Raw genomic sequence first — 16,263 nt, 5'->3', positions numbered from 1 at the left:
AGCCTCCGCTCCGCTCAGTGAGCAGACACCTGAACGCTGCAAGCAGCGTTCGGGTGTCCGCCTGGCCGTGCGGAGGCGAGCAGATCCGTCCAGACTTATAATGGAAGTCAATGGGGACGGATCCACTTCAAGATGACACCATATGGCTCAATCTTCAAGCGGATCCGTCCCCCATTGACTTTCAATGTAAAGTCTGAACTGATCCGCTCAGGCTACTTTCACACTTAGAAAATTTTCTAAGTTATAATGCAGACGGATCCGTTCTGAACGGATGCAAACGTCTGCATTATAGGAGCGGATCCGTCTGATGAAACATCAGACGGACCCGCTCCGAACGCTAGTGTGACAGTAGCCTTAGGCTCCATTCACACGTCCGCAGAATGGGTCCGCATCCGTTCCGCAATTTTGCAGAACGGGTGCGGACCCATTCATTCTCTATGGGGACGGAATGGATGCGGACAGCACACAGTATGCTGTCTGCATCCGCAATTGCATTCGTATGCATTCAGTTTCCGTATTTCCGTTTTTCCATTCCGTTGAAAGATAGAACAGGTCCTATTATTGCCCGCAAATCACGTTCCGTTCAGTCCTAGGGGCTCAATACCGGAAAAAAGCTGATCAGTTTTGTCCTAATGCATTCTGAATAGAGAGCATTCCATTCAGTATGCATCAGTTCAGTCCCTCTTACGTTTTTTGGCCGGAGAAAATACCGCAGCCGGATTCGGCCCGAGTGTTTTGGAAAAACGGACCCGGTCTTCTGGTCTGCACATGCGCAGACCTTTAAAAATGTAAAAAAAATACCGGATCCATTTTTTCGGATTACACCAGAAAGACGGATCCGGTATTGCAATGCAATTGGGTTTACATACAGATTGTCGGATCAGGCAGGCAGTTCCGGCGACAGAACTGCCTGCCGGAATCCAGCAACGCAAGTGTGAAAGTACCCTAACTCAGGTATACATGCCTAGCTCTAATAAACTAGCAAATAAAAAATATATGACAGTTACACTGTCACCGGGATTTTGTGTATAGAGCTCAGGACATGGGTTGCTAAATGGCCGCTATCACATCCGCAATACCCAGTCCCCATAGCTCTGTGTGCTTTTATTGTGTAAAAAAAAACAATTTGATACATATGGAAATTAACCTGAGATGAGTCCTGTCCCTGACTCATCTAACGTACAGGACTCATCTCAGGGTAATTTGCATATGTATCAAATCGGGTTTTTTTACACAATAAAAGCACACAGAGCTATGGGGACTGGGTATTGCAGATGTGCTTGCGGCCATCTAGCAACCCATGTCCTCAGCTCTATACACAAAATCCAGGTGACAGGTTCCCTTTAAGCTTCAATACACTAACAGTATGATCCCACTGTGTGGCTAGCTGCATGTGGCCAAGCCATGTTGACCCATGGCAGCCAATGGTTGTATGTTTTTACTGCAAAATTATGTGGCTGCTGTGAGTGGGCAAGGCTTGGCTACATCATGGAGTCGTACCCTAAGCTTCTGAGCTGTGTGCCTTTAGAAGTGCACTGTATTCATGACAGCAGATGTCTGGACCTACTTTTCAGAGACTTTTTGCTGGATTGAGGTACAGCCAGTGAGTTATTGTAGTGGCACCCGACATGCCATTAGGCCGCTCCTAGTAGTAGCTTGCTTGGTAGTACCTATCTGACCCTTCTGGAAATAGTGTCTCTTTCCAGTTGCAGAGTGTGTCTTACTGGAGCCCTCCTGAAGCATGCATAAGAAAGCCATTATGTACCCACATACATAAGGCTGGCAGCCACCTGGACACACTGGGTAGCCCTCACTATACACCAAACCGTAGCGGGCTTTTCTGTATTGATTTGTTGGACACAAGCTGGATCTCCATCTCCTGAAAACCTCTTGCCATCCAGTTCTAGTCTCCAGTCAGGGGCGTAGCTAGAAATGACTGGGCCCCATAGCAAAAAAATGTATGGGCCCCCCTCCCGGATCTCCCACCCCCACATACCTCTCAGACCTCCCACCCCTTCCAGAGCTCCCACCCAAACACCCCTCCAGTACCTCCCACCCTAGCATCCCCACACTCCTCCAAGACCTCCCACCCCAACACCCATCCTAAATCTCCCACCGCCAGTCCCCAGATATAATGGTCCAGACATCAAGTGTCCTGCTCCCCCCACAATTTAATGGTTTATACCTTGGAGATCCTGCGGCTCCCCCCTCAATAAATTAGTCCAGACCTCCAGGGTCCTGCTCCCCCTTCTCCCAAGATATAATGGTCCAGTGTTCCCCCCTATATAATGGTCCAGACCATACCTCCAGGTCCTGCTCCCCCCTCCCCCCTTCTCATTAAATGTACTGGTCCAGACCTCCAGGGTCCTGCTCCCCCCTCCTCCTTAGATATAATGGTCCAGGACTCCAGAGTAAATTTTACCAGTCCCAGAGTCAGCCAGCCCTCACCTCACAGCCACTTGAACGTCTGCGCGCCCACACTCCAGCAGTGCTGCCAGGCCCAGCAGCACGGAGCTTCGCTGTACGCTCCGCCTCTTCCATTTCCGGCCAGTAGGACTGCCGCCCAGACTAGGAGCGGGACTACTCCCTCTCTTCACTGCAGGTACGCCTCTCTGCCTCCAGCTGCCCCCTATCGCACTGCCCACAGCCTACAGGCCCTGCAGATAGTGCCTTCTCTGTCTGTCCTGGAGGGGCCTGCGACCCCTGTAGCTATACAACATGAATTAAAAAAATTATAATAATCCTCAGCAGGCAGCCCGGGCCCCCAATGGCGTATGGCCCCATAGCCATTGCTATGGCTGCTATGGTGATCCCTACGCCCATGTCTCCAGTCTTATTCTATAAATATTCAGTGCATCATTTTTTCTTTCCTGCCTATTTGCCCGCCCTGAATGTGTCTTCCCTACAACCATAATGTCCTATAATGGTGACAAAACAAAATAAAGGAGTTATCCCGTATGAATAAGTCTGCATCCGTTCTGCAATTTTGCAGCATGGGTACGGATCCAGTCATTTCAATGGGGCCACAAAAGAAGCGGACAGCACACCATGTGCTGTCCACATCCGTAGCTCCGTTCCGCAGCCCCGCAAAAAACATGGAGCATGTCCCATTCTTGTCCGCAATTGCGGACAAGAATAGGCATTTTCTATGATAGTGGCAGCCATGTGCTAATTCGCAAATTGTGGAACGCACACTGGCCGGTATCTTTGTTTTGCGAATCCACAATTTGCAGATCCGCAAAGCACTACGATCATGTGAATGTACCCTTAGACACGTTAAAAACGGACACACTGTCACTTTTTCATGGCCATTTTTCAACCATTTATGTATTTATTTTCTGGCTGTATTTCCATTTTTAATGGGCGTTTTGAATGAGGTAAGTGATTTTTTTTTTTAACCCATAAAAGGCTATATTGAACTAGCGTACCCATGTTTAACGGCCATAGGATGAGTGCACTCCTCTCTAAGCGGCCGTTAAAGATGTGAAAATGACCAAAAATAGGATATGTCCTATTTTTTTGACAGACACTATTCACTGGCTATTAAAAAAAACAGCCATTTGAATAGCCCCATAGACTTTGGTGCAAAAAAGTCACAAAGCCATTTGTAACGTTTGCGTGCATGTAGCCTTACCTAAAGACACACAATAAAGTCTCTATGGTCTTTTATGGGATGCTGGAGTTTTTTCGTTGCCTTCCAAGTTTATCAGTTATGTTTTCCACACATCTTCTGTGCATCTGGGACCACAGAGCAGGTGAGCTATAAAAACTATGTTCTGTGATAAGAATCAGTGCCCTAGAAATGTCTTCTTCTCAACAGCATTCAACTCATGAGTTAGAGGTTATATAACGGAATCAAAGGAACACCAGGGGGCGCCATAGCAGGGATGAAGAAGGCTCCTTGCTGTTTAATGGGATTGTCCAACCAAGATGAAAAATGAATTACAGACAGGAGGGCATACACAAAATTTAAGAGAAAACTAAATAAAAATCACTCACCTTTTGAAAGTTCAGCCGTTCCAGCATAGCACAGTGGTCACATGCTTTTCTTGCTGCAGTGTTAGTATAGATGGGAACAGAACATCATTACTTCCAATCATAGGGAACCAAAGAAGGCAGGAACTAGTGCTGCGGTAATGGAATTTGGACTGGTGGTTTGTTATTTTTATTTTATTTTTTCACTTTTTTACTCACCTCCCTGTCTGTAATTAATTTTCCATGTTGGTTGGACAACAACTTCAATAGCTAATTTATCAAGAGTTCAAGACTCAGCCTTACTGGTTTTTGTGACATGTGTGGTAATGTGTACAGTAAAGTGCATAGTAGAGGTATGGTGGGGGTGTGTATCTCACCCATTTTTTCAGTTTAGCTGGGTGAGAACTGAAATCCAGAAATGGTATGCTGTTTTTTATTAAAAGTTGTATGGGCTGGATTTCTTTGGGCTGGGTGACAGGTTGGTAGTGGGAGTCTTCCAGTCCACACCCCTAGTCCATTACAGGTTCCCTGGCCAGCTGGGATAAATCAACCCTCTGTGTATGAGGAAGAGAGCCTACAGAGAGGGAAGCCTGAGAGGCTTGTGTGGTCACAGCCAGGAGGGCTGTTAGACTGGACTACTTAGTGAGGCTGGATATCTCCCCTGGACTTATGTTTGGTGAGGTGATCTGCTAAGGGTTGGAGCCTGAGACCCTGTGGGTAAACTGTGCTTTAGAGGTGAGTCAGGGAGAAGACCTCTGTATTAGCTAGTGCCTAGACGGGCAGGTGTTTATTTTGGTTTGGATTTATGTTTGTGCTGGTGCTAAAGTGTCAAAATAAAGCACCATTTGGACTTGAACCCCGTTGTCAGAAGAGAAGTCTATGATTGTGACCCCCTGTGAGAGAGCGATCCCTTATACATGATTGAACAGAATTGTTATCTGAGTCACAATCTAACTGTATGAACAACACACAAATACTGTTTATATCTTTTAATGAGCATATTGAGTAAAAACATTCATAGTGCAGGGAGAAAAAGTAGTAAACCTTTGAATGTAATAACCTGTAGATCCCTCTTTAGCAACAAACCCCTTCACAGAATATTTCCTGTAGCTGCAAGAAAGATTTGAACAACATTGAGGAGAAATGTTTGGCCATTCCTCGCTACAAATGTGTTTCAGTTCATCAATGTTTCTGGGATGTCTTGCGTGCACAGCTCTCTTCAGGTCATGCTATAGCATCTCAATACAGTTAGGCTACTTTCACACTTGTGTTCAGAACGGATCCGTCTGCATTATAGTTTAGAAAAAATTCTAAGTGTGAAAAGTTGCTCAGACGGATCCTTCCAGACTTTACATTGAAAGTCAATGGGGGACAGATCAGTTTGAAAATTGAGCCATATTGTGTCAACTTCAAACGGATCCGTTCCCATTGACTTACATTGTAAGTCTGGACGGATCCGTTTGCCTCCGCACGGCCAGGCGGACATCCGAACGCTGCAAGCAGCGTTCAGGTGTCCGCCTGCTGAGCGGAGCGGAGGACAAACGCCGCCAGACTGATGCATTCTGAGCGGATTCGCATCCACTCAGAATGCATTAGGGCTGGACGGAAGCGTTCGGGGCCGCTTGTGAGAGCCTTCAAACGGAACTCAAAAGCGGAGCCCCGAATGCTAGTGTGAAGGTAGCCTTAAAGGGGTACTTCGGGAATTAAGAAAATGAAAATACTTAAATATTACTTTATTATAAACATTCTCAAATACCTTTCATTATTTATAATAGCTGGTTTTGTCTAGGGAGCAATCAGGGGAAACAAAATGGCCGCTGTCCTATTAGTACACACAAAACCTGTCCTGATTACACATGAGGACAAGTACTTTACAAAATTGAGGTAAAGAGCTGCCTCCTTGTCCTCCTCCTCTCTGTTTGTCAAGGATTATGCTCCTGAAAACAGTGATAAGAACTTTAGCTAAATCTCTGGGGAATTTAGTTCATGAGGAGACAAAGTACAGAGAGGATGGACAGGACAGTCTGTGGTAATGGAGACTGCATACAAGAGCTGCTGCTCATGATCGGCACCTCACCCTCCTCTCATGTCTCCACATCATCTCCATTCCCACAGAGATTCACCTGTATTCAGGATCATGATTCCTGACAAGCAGAGCAGAGAGGAGGATGACGCAGCACTATGGCTCATTCTGGTGAAGTAACTTGTCCTCCTGTGTGATTAGGACAGGTTTTAAATATACTGATAGGACGGCGGTCATTTTATTTCTCCTAATGATTGCTCCCTAGACAAAACAAGTCATTCTAAGTAATGAAAGGTATTTGTGAATATATTTATTATAAAATTTAAGTATTTTAATATATATATTTTTTTTATTCCTGGAGAAACTCTTTAAGGTTAGGAGTCTGAGTTGTCCATTCCAAAACAAAAATCTCTTTCCTTTTTAACCAGTATTTGGTATATTTAATTGTGTCCGCTGGGACTTTTATTTTGCGTTGTTGCATAACCCAACTTCTTATCAGCTTGAAGTCATAGACTGATGCTGTTACATTCTCCTGTATAATGTTTTGATACACCTTAGAAATAATTATTTCCCCAATGATCACATGGTGTTCCGGCCCTGAGGCAGCAAAGCAGCCCTAGAACAAGATGCACCCTCCACCATGCTTCACAGTTAGGGCTCATGCACACAACAGTATTTTGCGTTCAGTATACTGGCCGTTTGAGTTCAGTATGCGGTACATATACTGAACCATTCATTTCAGTGGTTCAGCAAAAAAAAAAACTGGAGTGTCTCAGTGTGCATTCCGTTTCAGTATTTCCGCACCGTGAAAAGATAGAACAGGTCCTATTCTTGTCCGCAAATCACGGTGCTTGGCTCCATTCAACTCAATGGGTCCGCAAAAAAAAAAAAAACTGAACACATACGGAAATACATCCGCATGTCTTTCGTATCCGTTCCGTTTTTGCACTAATAGGACGGCGGCAATTTTATTTTTCCTGATGATGGCTCCCCTGACAAAACGAGCCATTATAACTAATTAAAGGTATTTGGGGATATATTTATAATAAAGTAATATATAAGTATTTTCATTTTCCTAATTCCTAGAGAACCCTTTTAATAGAAACATATTTTGGCTATTAGCTCTTGGAGATTAACCCAAAGGTTCACTTACTTTTTTTTACATGTACTCATGTTGTTAAATACAAGACATAAAAGGTACAACTGTTTGACTATAATTGTCTATAACAATCAGAACACATATTCTTACTAATAAATCAATCCAGAAATCCATGTGATTCAAAAGGGTCCATTTACTTTTTCTAGCAAATGAGTTCTAATATTGTCTCTGACAAAAGCGTGGTGGATTACTGAATAACCATTTCTAATTATTTCTGTTAGGGATCAGTGAATGTGGGCCCAATCTACCAACTAACCAGCAATTACTAACCGTGGTATTCACACTTTAACCTCTATACCGCTTACTCCTGGGACAGTCCTGGTGTAGTTGACAACTGACCCACTAGGGGTGGTGACTCCGGTGCAAGCACACCGGGAGCTCAGGATATAAAAAACATACCAGAAATGCAGGAAAATCACAGGTACAGTTTATTTTCTGCACATATACAAATATCACAAGTAACATACAGGTATGTTTGCAATTCTGGTAACATATATTGTTGGGCACTGATGGTACCATTTGTAAAAACGTGCTGACAGACTCCCTTTAAGAGGCTGGAGATGAGTGTGCGCCCTAAGGGAGCATTAGGCAGGAGCATGGAGGCAGCAACACGGAGAGGATGCTGTTGACGATGATGCCGGATGGCATAGTGATTGGCACAGCGTTCGTACTCACAGGGGACAGTAGCAAGGCAGCAGGCACGGACTGCAGATCTAACAATTTCCTAAAAATAGCATCATTATTCATTTCAGTATCACCATAAATCATCAGTCAAGATAAAACATGCACAGAACTCAGACTGTGCACTATGCCCAGACATACTTCCTTACATGGAGAGCTGAAATTCTAACAACATTTGTGTTTTTTTGAAGTTTCCAGCAAAGTGGCCTTTGTACTCCTAACCTCAATTATTTCAAAATAATGTAAGTTAACAAAGATCATGAACTTTGAATAGAGTGTGATCTCAGGCGCGATGCAATATTGGATCTTGTTAAAAAGATCCTATCAAACTGTATTGTTTTATGATATCTAGGATCACTTCCTACATGGAAGTCTCCACCACCGGTCATCTCCAGACCATCTTCAGTGTTTCTAGAAAACTTTAAAATTTGTTGGTTACGCTTCTCTTTGCTGAATTGAATGCTTTTCAATGTTTCTAGAAAACTTTAAAATTTGTTGGTTACGCTTCTCTTTGCTGAATTGAATGCTTTTCAATGCACACATGTCACCTCCATGGTTTAACAACTACATGTGGACCCAGAAAATGTTAGCCATTTGATCAACTTCAAATTAACTTGATATCTCTTGTACATTTATAATATGTTTGGAGAACGGCTACAGACCATCGGTGAACATGATGTCGGTTACATGAAGGGCTACAATACAGCAATTAAAGGGATTGTGCAGTGGTACAATATTGATGACCTGCCCTCAGGGTAGGTCATCATTATCAGTTCGGCAGGAATACATTCAGGGGTGGGGTTCCGATTTTTAACAACAGGTTCCCTACTCAACGGTGGACATGCGGCGTCACAACATATTTACATATACATATATTGTATATATGCAACATACATACACACATAAATATACCATATACATGGCACACATAAATAAAAACACCATATATACACACACACACCGCCCAACTTTTAAAAAGACTAAGGCGCTAAACTATCAGTGGTGCGCAAAGCGCGCTGTGACAAATTTTTTAAACACTAGGCCACACCTCTAACTCCACCCAATGTCTATCTGTACATGTTCAAATCCTGCCTAGTCTCCATTGTGCCCCCCACACAGCAGTTATGCCAGATCTGGGACGATTGGGAGGTATGCATACATAGACTATATAGCCACTACACTCACATATATCATGTATACAAAACACTCACATAACTACATCACATATACGATACACTATACAGTATATAAATTACACTTATTACACACATGCTACAGTATATATACCTACTCCACATACATTTTATACACATTTTTTACCTAGCACTAAAGATATATTTGCATACACATTACAGTCGTGGCCAAAAGTTTTGAGAATGACACAAATATAAGTTTTCACAAAGTTTGCTGCTAAACTGCTTTTAGATCTTTGTTTCAGTTGTTTCTGTGATGTAGTTGAATATAATTACACGCACTTCATACATTTCAAAGGCTTTTATCGACAATTACATGACATTTATGCAGTCAGTATTTGCAGTGTTGGCCCTTCTTTTTCAGGACCTCTGCAATTCGACTGGGCATGCTCTCAATCAACTTCTGGGCCAATTCCTGACTGATAGCAACCCATTCTTTCATAATCACTTCTTGGAGTTTGTCAGAATTAGTAGGTTTTTGTTTGTCCACCCGCCTCTTGAGGATTGACCACAAGTTCTCAATGGGATTAAGATCTGGGGAGTTTCCAGGCCATGGACCCAAAATGTCAACGTTTTGGTCCCCGAGCCACTTAGTTATTACTTTTGCCTTATGGCACGGTGCTCCATCGTGCTGGAAAATGCATTGTTCTTCACCAAACTGTTGGATTGTTGGAAGAAGTTGCTGTTGGAGGGTGTTTTGGTACCATTCTTTATTCATGGCTGTGTTTTGGGGCAAAATTGCGAGTGAACCCACTCCCTTGGATGAGAAGCAACCCCACACATGAATGGTCTCAGGATGCTTTACTGTTGGCATGACACAGGACTGATGGTAGCGCTCACCTTTTCTTCTCCGGACAAGTCTTTTTCCTGATGCCCCAAACAATCAGAAAGAGGCGTCATCAGAGAATATGACTTTGTCCCAGTCCTCAGCAGTCCATTCACCATATTTTCTGCAGAAGATCAATCTGTCCCTGATGTTTTTTTTGGAGAGAAGTGGCTTCTTTGCTACCCTTCTTGACACCAGGCCATCTTCCAAAAGTCTTCGCCTCACTGTGCATGCAGATGTGCTCACACCTGCCTGCTGCCATTCCTGAGCATGCTCTGCACTGGTGGCACTCCGATCCCGTAGCTGAATCCTCTTTAGGAGACGATCCTGGCGCTTGCTGGACTTTCTTGGACGCCCTGAAGCCTTCTTAACAAGAATTGAACCTCTTTCCTTGAAGTTCTTGATGATCCTATAAATTGTTGATTGAGGTGCAATCTTAGTAGCCACAATATCCTTGCCTGTGAAGCCATTTTTATGCAACGCAATGATGGCTGCATGCGTTTCTTTGCAGGTCACCATGGTTAACTATGGAAGAACAATGATTTCAAGCATCACCCTCCTTTTAACAGGTCAAGTCTGCCATTTTAACCCAATCAGCCTGACATAATTATCTCCAGCCTTGTGCTCGTCAACATTCTCACCTAAGTTAAGAAGACGATTAATGAAGTGATCTCAGCAGATCCTTTAATGACAGCAATGAAATGCAGTGGAAAGGTTGTTTTGGGATTAAGTTAATTTTCATGGCAAAGAAGGACTATGCAATTAATCTGATCACTCTTCATAACATTCTGGAGCATATGCAAATTGCTATTATAAAAACTTAAGCAGCAACTTTTCCAATTTCCAATATTTATGTAATTCTCAAAACTTTTGGCCACGACTGTATATTCAGTGTCATCATACATACAGGAGAATACAGCGCCTCATACCTCTTACATCCAGTGACTTTTCCTGTAGACCTTCTCTTTCATCATCTTCTCCTTTCAGACCAGACTGCCATGATGATTTTCACCCATCTCTCATCTCTGCAGTTTGAAAAAAAAACAAAAAAAACGACATCTTAGGTTCCTACTTTTCCAATACTGTGCCCGCTGTGCTCACCAATGCTATACTACAGAAACTGTACACCTGAAAATACTAGTACCACACAGTGCCCCAATACTGTGCCTGCTGCGCTCCCCAATACTATCCAGCAGAAACAGATAAACCCTCTCATAATACTAGTACCACACAGATAGTACCCTTCAATAATTATTGGCACACACTGCTCTAAAATAACTGCACCCAGCAAATAGTGTCCCTGACACTAATAGTGTAAACATTATGTCCCCCAATTACTACTGGGGAACTATGGGGAACATGATTACTATTATGTTATGGGTACTATGGGAACATTATTACTTCTGGGGCACAGTGGGGACATTATTACTACCAAGTGGACTCTGGCAGATAATTATTACTATTGGTGGGACTTTGGGTAGCACTATTACTGTGGGGGCGCACACTTAAAATGAGCAGGAGTACAAAGAATGTCCCTTATAATGTGTGCCGGTACAAAAAATGTCCCCTAATAATGTGCACTAGTACAAAAATGCCACCTTTCTGTGTACTAGTATGAACAAATTCCCCCTCTTAGTGCCCCCAGTTGAGCTAATGTCCCCATAATGTGTGCAAGTATTAAATACCCCAATATAATGCCCCCAGTAAATACCCACATAGTGCTCTTCTCCCCTTCCCCATAGTGTCCCCCATAATGTGCCAGTATTAAATGCCCCTATATAGTGCCCCAACTAATGCCTCCCTAGTGCTTCTTTCCCTTCCCAATAGTGCTCCCATAATGTGCCTGTATAATATACCCCCATAGTGTTCATCCCCCAAACTCCATAGTGTCCCCATAATGTGCCAGTATAAGATTCTCCCATAGTGTCCCCCATAATGCACCAGTATAAATGCTCCTTCTTAGTGCCCCCAGTAGATGCCCCCATAATTTACCAGAATAAATGCTCTTAGTGCCCTCAGTAGATGCCCTCATCGTGTGCCAATATAAATGCCCCTTTTTAGTGCTCCCAGTAGATGCCCCATAGTGCTTCTAAGTTCTGCCCTCCCCTGTAGTGCCCACCATAATGTGCCAATTTAAGATTAAGATGCCCCCATTATGTGCCAGTATAGAATTCCCCTAGACAGTGCCCCCAAAGTGTTCCTTTCCCCCTATAGTGCTCCACTGTGCCACAGAAAGAAAAAGAAAACCACTAATACCTCCACGCTGACAGCGATGCAATGCCGGCCTTTTCCGGCCTGTGTCTCGCTGTACACTGCCCAGCTCAGGCGCCATGATGACGTAATCTCGCCTCCCGTACCGGCCTCTGATAGGCTGCAGGGACAAGGGTACAGGGGACCGGAAAGGGAGACATCTCTCCCTTGCCCTTTCTGCAGCATTAAAGGGCTTCTGTCACCCCCCAAAACTCATTTTTCATTTTTGGGCATATTAAAATCCTTATTGGACGACTATTCCCTATATAGGGCTCTTACCTTGCTCTGTGGCTTGGTTTAACAAAAAATCGATCTTTTAAAATATGCAAATGACTTCACTACCAGCAAGTAGGGCGTTTACTTGCTGGTAGCCACCGCATCCTCCTTTAAAAAAAACGCCCCCTCCTCCTGTTGATTGACAGGGCCAGCGAGCGCTCTCCTCCTCCAGCTGGCCCTGTCTGCAATTCAAATCCCGCGCCTGCACCTCAATCGGCGCAGGCGCTCTGAGAGAAGGACGCTGGCTTTCTCAGCACTCCCTCAGTGCGCCTGCACCGATGACGTCACCTCTAAACCCGAAAGAGAAGACGTCATTGGCGCAGACGCACTGAGGAAGTGCTAAGAAAGCGAGCGTCCTTCTCTCAGAGCGCCTGGCCGAATGAGGTGCAGGCGTGGAATCTGAATCGCAGATAGGGCCAGCCGGAGGAGGAGAGCGCTCGCTGGCCCTGTCAATCAACAGGAGGAGGGGGCATTTTTTTGAAAGGAGGATGCGGTGGCTACCAGCAAGTAGACGCCCTACTTGCTGGTAGTGAAGTCATTTGCATATTTTAAAAGATCGATTTTTAGTGAAACCAAGCCACAGAGCAAGGTAAGAGCCCTATATAGGGAATAGTTGTCCAATAAGGATTTTAATATGCCCAAAAATGAAAAATGAGTTTTGGGGGTGACAGAAGCCCTTTAATCTGTATTGCTGTCCTGAGGACGGCGATACTGATGAATTTAGGGAGATGAGCGCAATGGAAGAGCTCATCTCTTGCTGCTCTGCCACTGCTGCCAGAACACCGGATAGGGACAGTAACACGGTTCTCCGATACGGCTGTAATTTTAACAACCAGATCTGGAGACCTGGTGGGAACCGGTTGAATCCCATGCCTGAGTCCAACTCCCAGCACCCTTGCTGATCAGCTGTGTGAAGAGGTAGCGACACTCATGCAAGCTCTGCTTTCTCTTCAGAATGACCTGTGTGCCATCTCCTTCTTACAGGCAATGCTTCCTGGGAAAAGGTATTGTGACACAGTGAGAGGTTTGGTCTGGGAAAACAGGTATTTTCCTCCCAGCATGTGCTGCTGGGCTCATTTACAGCCAGGTGAGGTCAAATACCGGACCTATTTATTTATTTATTTTAATTCTTTTTTATTGTTGTTATGCCACGATCACTCATCATCATCAGAGACACAATGATAAAACATTACATTGTAAGTACAGTTGCAAATTTCTCATTTAACAGCAACAGTTGAAATATGGCAAACACAAATTTTTCTTTTTTTAACCTCCCCCCTCCCTTCTCCTCCAGTTCGCTCAATGTCACCCATCGAGCTTCCCGCTCATGCAACAGATCTCCTATCTTCTTCACCCATTTGATCGCCCAGGATTTAAAGTGTTTATCGCTATTCCCAGGAGAGAAATTGGGGTTGCCCTGTATAGGAAGGTGTTTAGGAAATTGGTAGGAAAGACCGTATAATTTCCTGATGTTTTTCCAAGCGATAATTGTGTCACGTAAAATCAATGACCTCCTTGCCATACAAGGGAGTTTAGATATCCCGGTATGCAAGAGGGCCATCAGATCCCATGGAGCTGCAAGCTGTCTTTCTATATCTAAATTGGAGTAGTAGGACGTCGCATTGGCCCAGTCTATTATGTGCCTAATGAAGCATGCTAGGTTGTATCCCCGTAAATCTGGGAAGTTAAGTCCACCCTGTCCCTTATGTAGCTTAGGTTTCTTTAAAGAGATTCTAGCTCTTCCCCCCCCCCAAGAAAACGGACACATTTTTTCTCTAGTTCCATCACATCTGCATGGCGTAAAAGCAATGGAATAGTTTGGAGAGGGTACATCAGCTTCACCGCCCCCATCATTTTAATCAGATGGCAACGCCCCAGAGAAAGGGGCAGGTTTTACCACCTCTCTAAATCACTTTTTATCTTTGTTATCAATGTAGGGTAATTTAGCTGGTAAATAGAGTGGGGAGATCTTCCTATTTTGATCCCTAGATATGTGATTTGTGATGAGGCTCTAGTAATCCCAAGCCCCAGGGATCTAACATAAGACCCTTCGTTGCCCTGAGTTAATGGTAACAATTCACATTTGGATATATTAATCGAATAACCGGAATATTTTCAGAATTCCTTCAGCAGTTCCATCACTTTCCCCAGATGGTCTTTTGGAAATTACATAGTCTGCGAATAATGCTGCCTTCACCTGAGCTTCCCCAACTCTAATCCCCTCGAACACATTTAGAGCTACACAATTCCCTAGCTAATGGTTCTAGTGCTAAATTAAACAAAAGGGGCGATAAGGGGCAGCCCTGGCGCGTCCCCTTCTGGAGATTAAAGGGTTTTGATAAAAAACCTTCGGTATATACTCTTGCCTTCGGGTTTTGGTACATCTGGGATAAGTAAGTCCTGAAAGCCCCAGAGAACCCCATCCTGTCCAGTACCGCTCCCAGCCATGTCCGACGGACATTATCAAACGCTTTCTCAGCGTCCAAGGTGAGCATGGCTGGGAACTCCCCCCTCATGGGCAAATTATGCACCCTGTCCAGAACTGTTAAAACTGTCCTAATGTTCGTCACTGCAGACCTACCCTGGACAAATCCCACTTGTTCCTTCCCTATCAGTTGGGGCATTATTTTGGCTAGACAATCTGCTACGATCTTAGCCAAAAGCTTGGCATCAACATTTATCAGGGATATGGGCCTATAAGACCCTGGAAGCAAGGGATCCTTCCCCGGCTTGGACAGTGGTTTAATATAGGACATGTTTTCATTGTCTAATGCCATTCGTCCTTGAAAGACTCCGTTAAACAGTTCAACAATAACTGGCGAAATCTGGGTTATTAGTGCCTTATAGTATTCCCCGGTAAATCCGTCTGGCCCTGGTGCCTTAGAATTACCTAAGTGCTTAATAGTTCCCTGCAGTTCTTGTAAGAAAATCTCTGAATTTAAATTTTGGAGTTGTTCGTCTGTAAGTCTAGGTAATTTGACCTTGGAGAGGAGAGATCCCGACATATCACATTGCACCTCGTCTTTATATAGGGCTTCGTAGTACATTCCCACCGTAGAGTTAATTTTCGCTGGATCATGAGTTATGTTACCCTTAGGATCCCTCAAACTTGCGATATGCTGGGAAGATCTCATCCCTTTCGCTAGATTAAAATAACATAACAAAAACAGAGACAGGTGCACTATGCGGTCTTACTAACCCTCATACTGATGTAAAATTAAGAATTAGCCAACATATCCTGCTTGGAGGACATGTCTGAGCCCGAACACCACGCCAAGGTTTCTGAAGTAGCTCGGGAACCTAACGCTAAACCTACCTGGGCCGTATGGGCAATACCAGGAGACAGTGGGTGAATTACAGGTGCGCAAGGTCCGAATCTCAAAGCAATCTCCCAGTAACCTCCAGCATGTGACCATGCATACAGTGGGAGGAGGCAGAGAGCTCTGAGCCCCACCCAAGACTTACTGATATAGCCCGGGCCTCACATGTGCACCAGAATGCTGCCTGTGGATGCAAATAAAGGCACATTCAGACTAGGAGTTTCTACACCTCCAAAAATTCAGAATACAAACTACAGTACAGTAGTTTGTAGTTTGCTTTCGCTAGATTAGCCAGTAATTTCCCAGACTTATTTCCATATTTATACAGACGTGGACAAAATTGTTGGTACCCTTTGGTCAATGAAAGAAAAAGTCACAATGGTCACAGAAATAACTTTAATCTGACAAAAGTAATAATAAATTAAAATTCTATAAATGTTAACCAATGAAAGTCAGACATTGTTTTTCAACCATGCTTCAACAGAATTATGTAAAAAAATAAACTCATGAAACAGGCATGGACAAAAATGATGGTACCCCTAACTTAATATTTTGTTGCG

General features: G+C 44.0%; 1 protein-coding gene across 1 annotated transcript in view; it reads right to left on the bottom strand.

Annotated features, from left to right (window-relative positions):
* The window catches only part of APPL2 (adaptor protein, phosphotyrosine interacting with PH domain and leucine zipper 2), a 99,823-nt gene extending 95,690 nt beyond the window's left edge, over positions 1-4,133 (bottom strand). The window contains exon 1 of the mRNA XM_044280584.1: positions 4,000-4,133. Within this exon, the coding sequence (XP_044136519.1) occupies positions 4,000-4,026 (27 nt within the window). The 5' untranslated portion in view covers positions 4,027-4,133. The remainder of the gene's footprint in view (positions 1-3,999) is intronic.
* Positions 4,134-16,263: the final 12,130 nt, after the last annotated feature.

This window comes from Bufo gargarizans, chromosome 2 (assembly GCF_014858855.1).
Source record: "Bufo gargarizans isolate SCDJY-AF-19 chromosome 2, ASM1485885v1, whole genome shotgun sequence".
Taxonomy (NCBI): Eukaryota; Metazoa; Chordata; class Amphibia; order Anura; family Bufonidae; genus Bufo; species Bufo gargarizans.
This window is presented reverse-complemented; position numbering and strand designations above follow the sequence as displayed.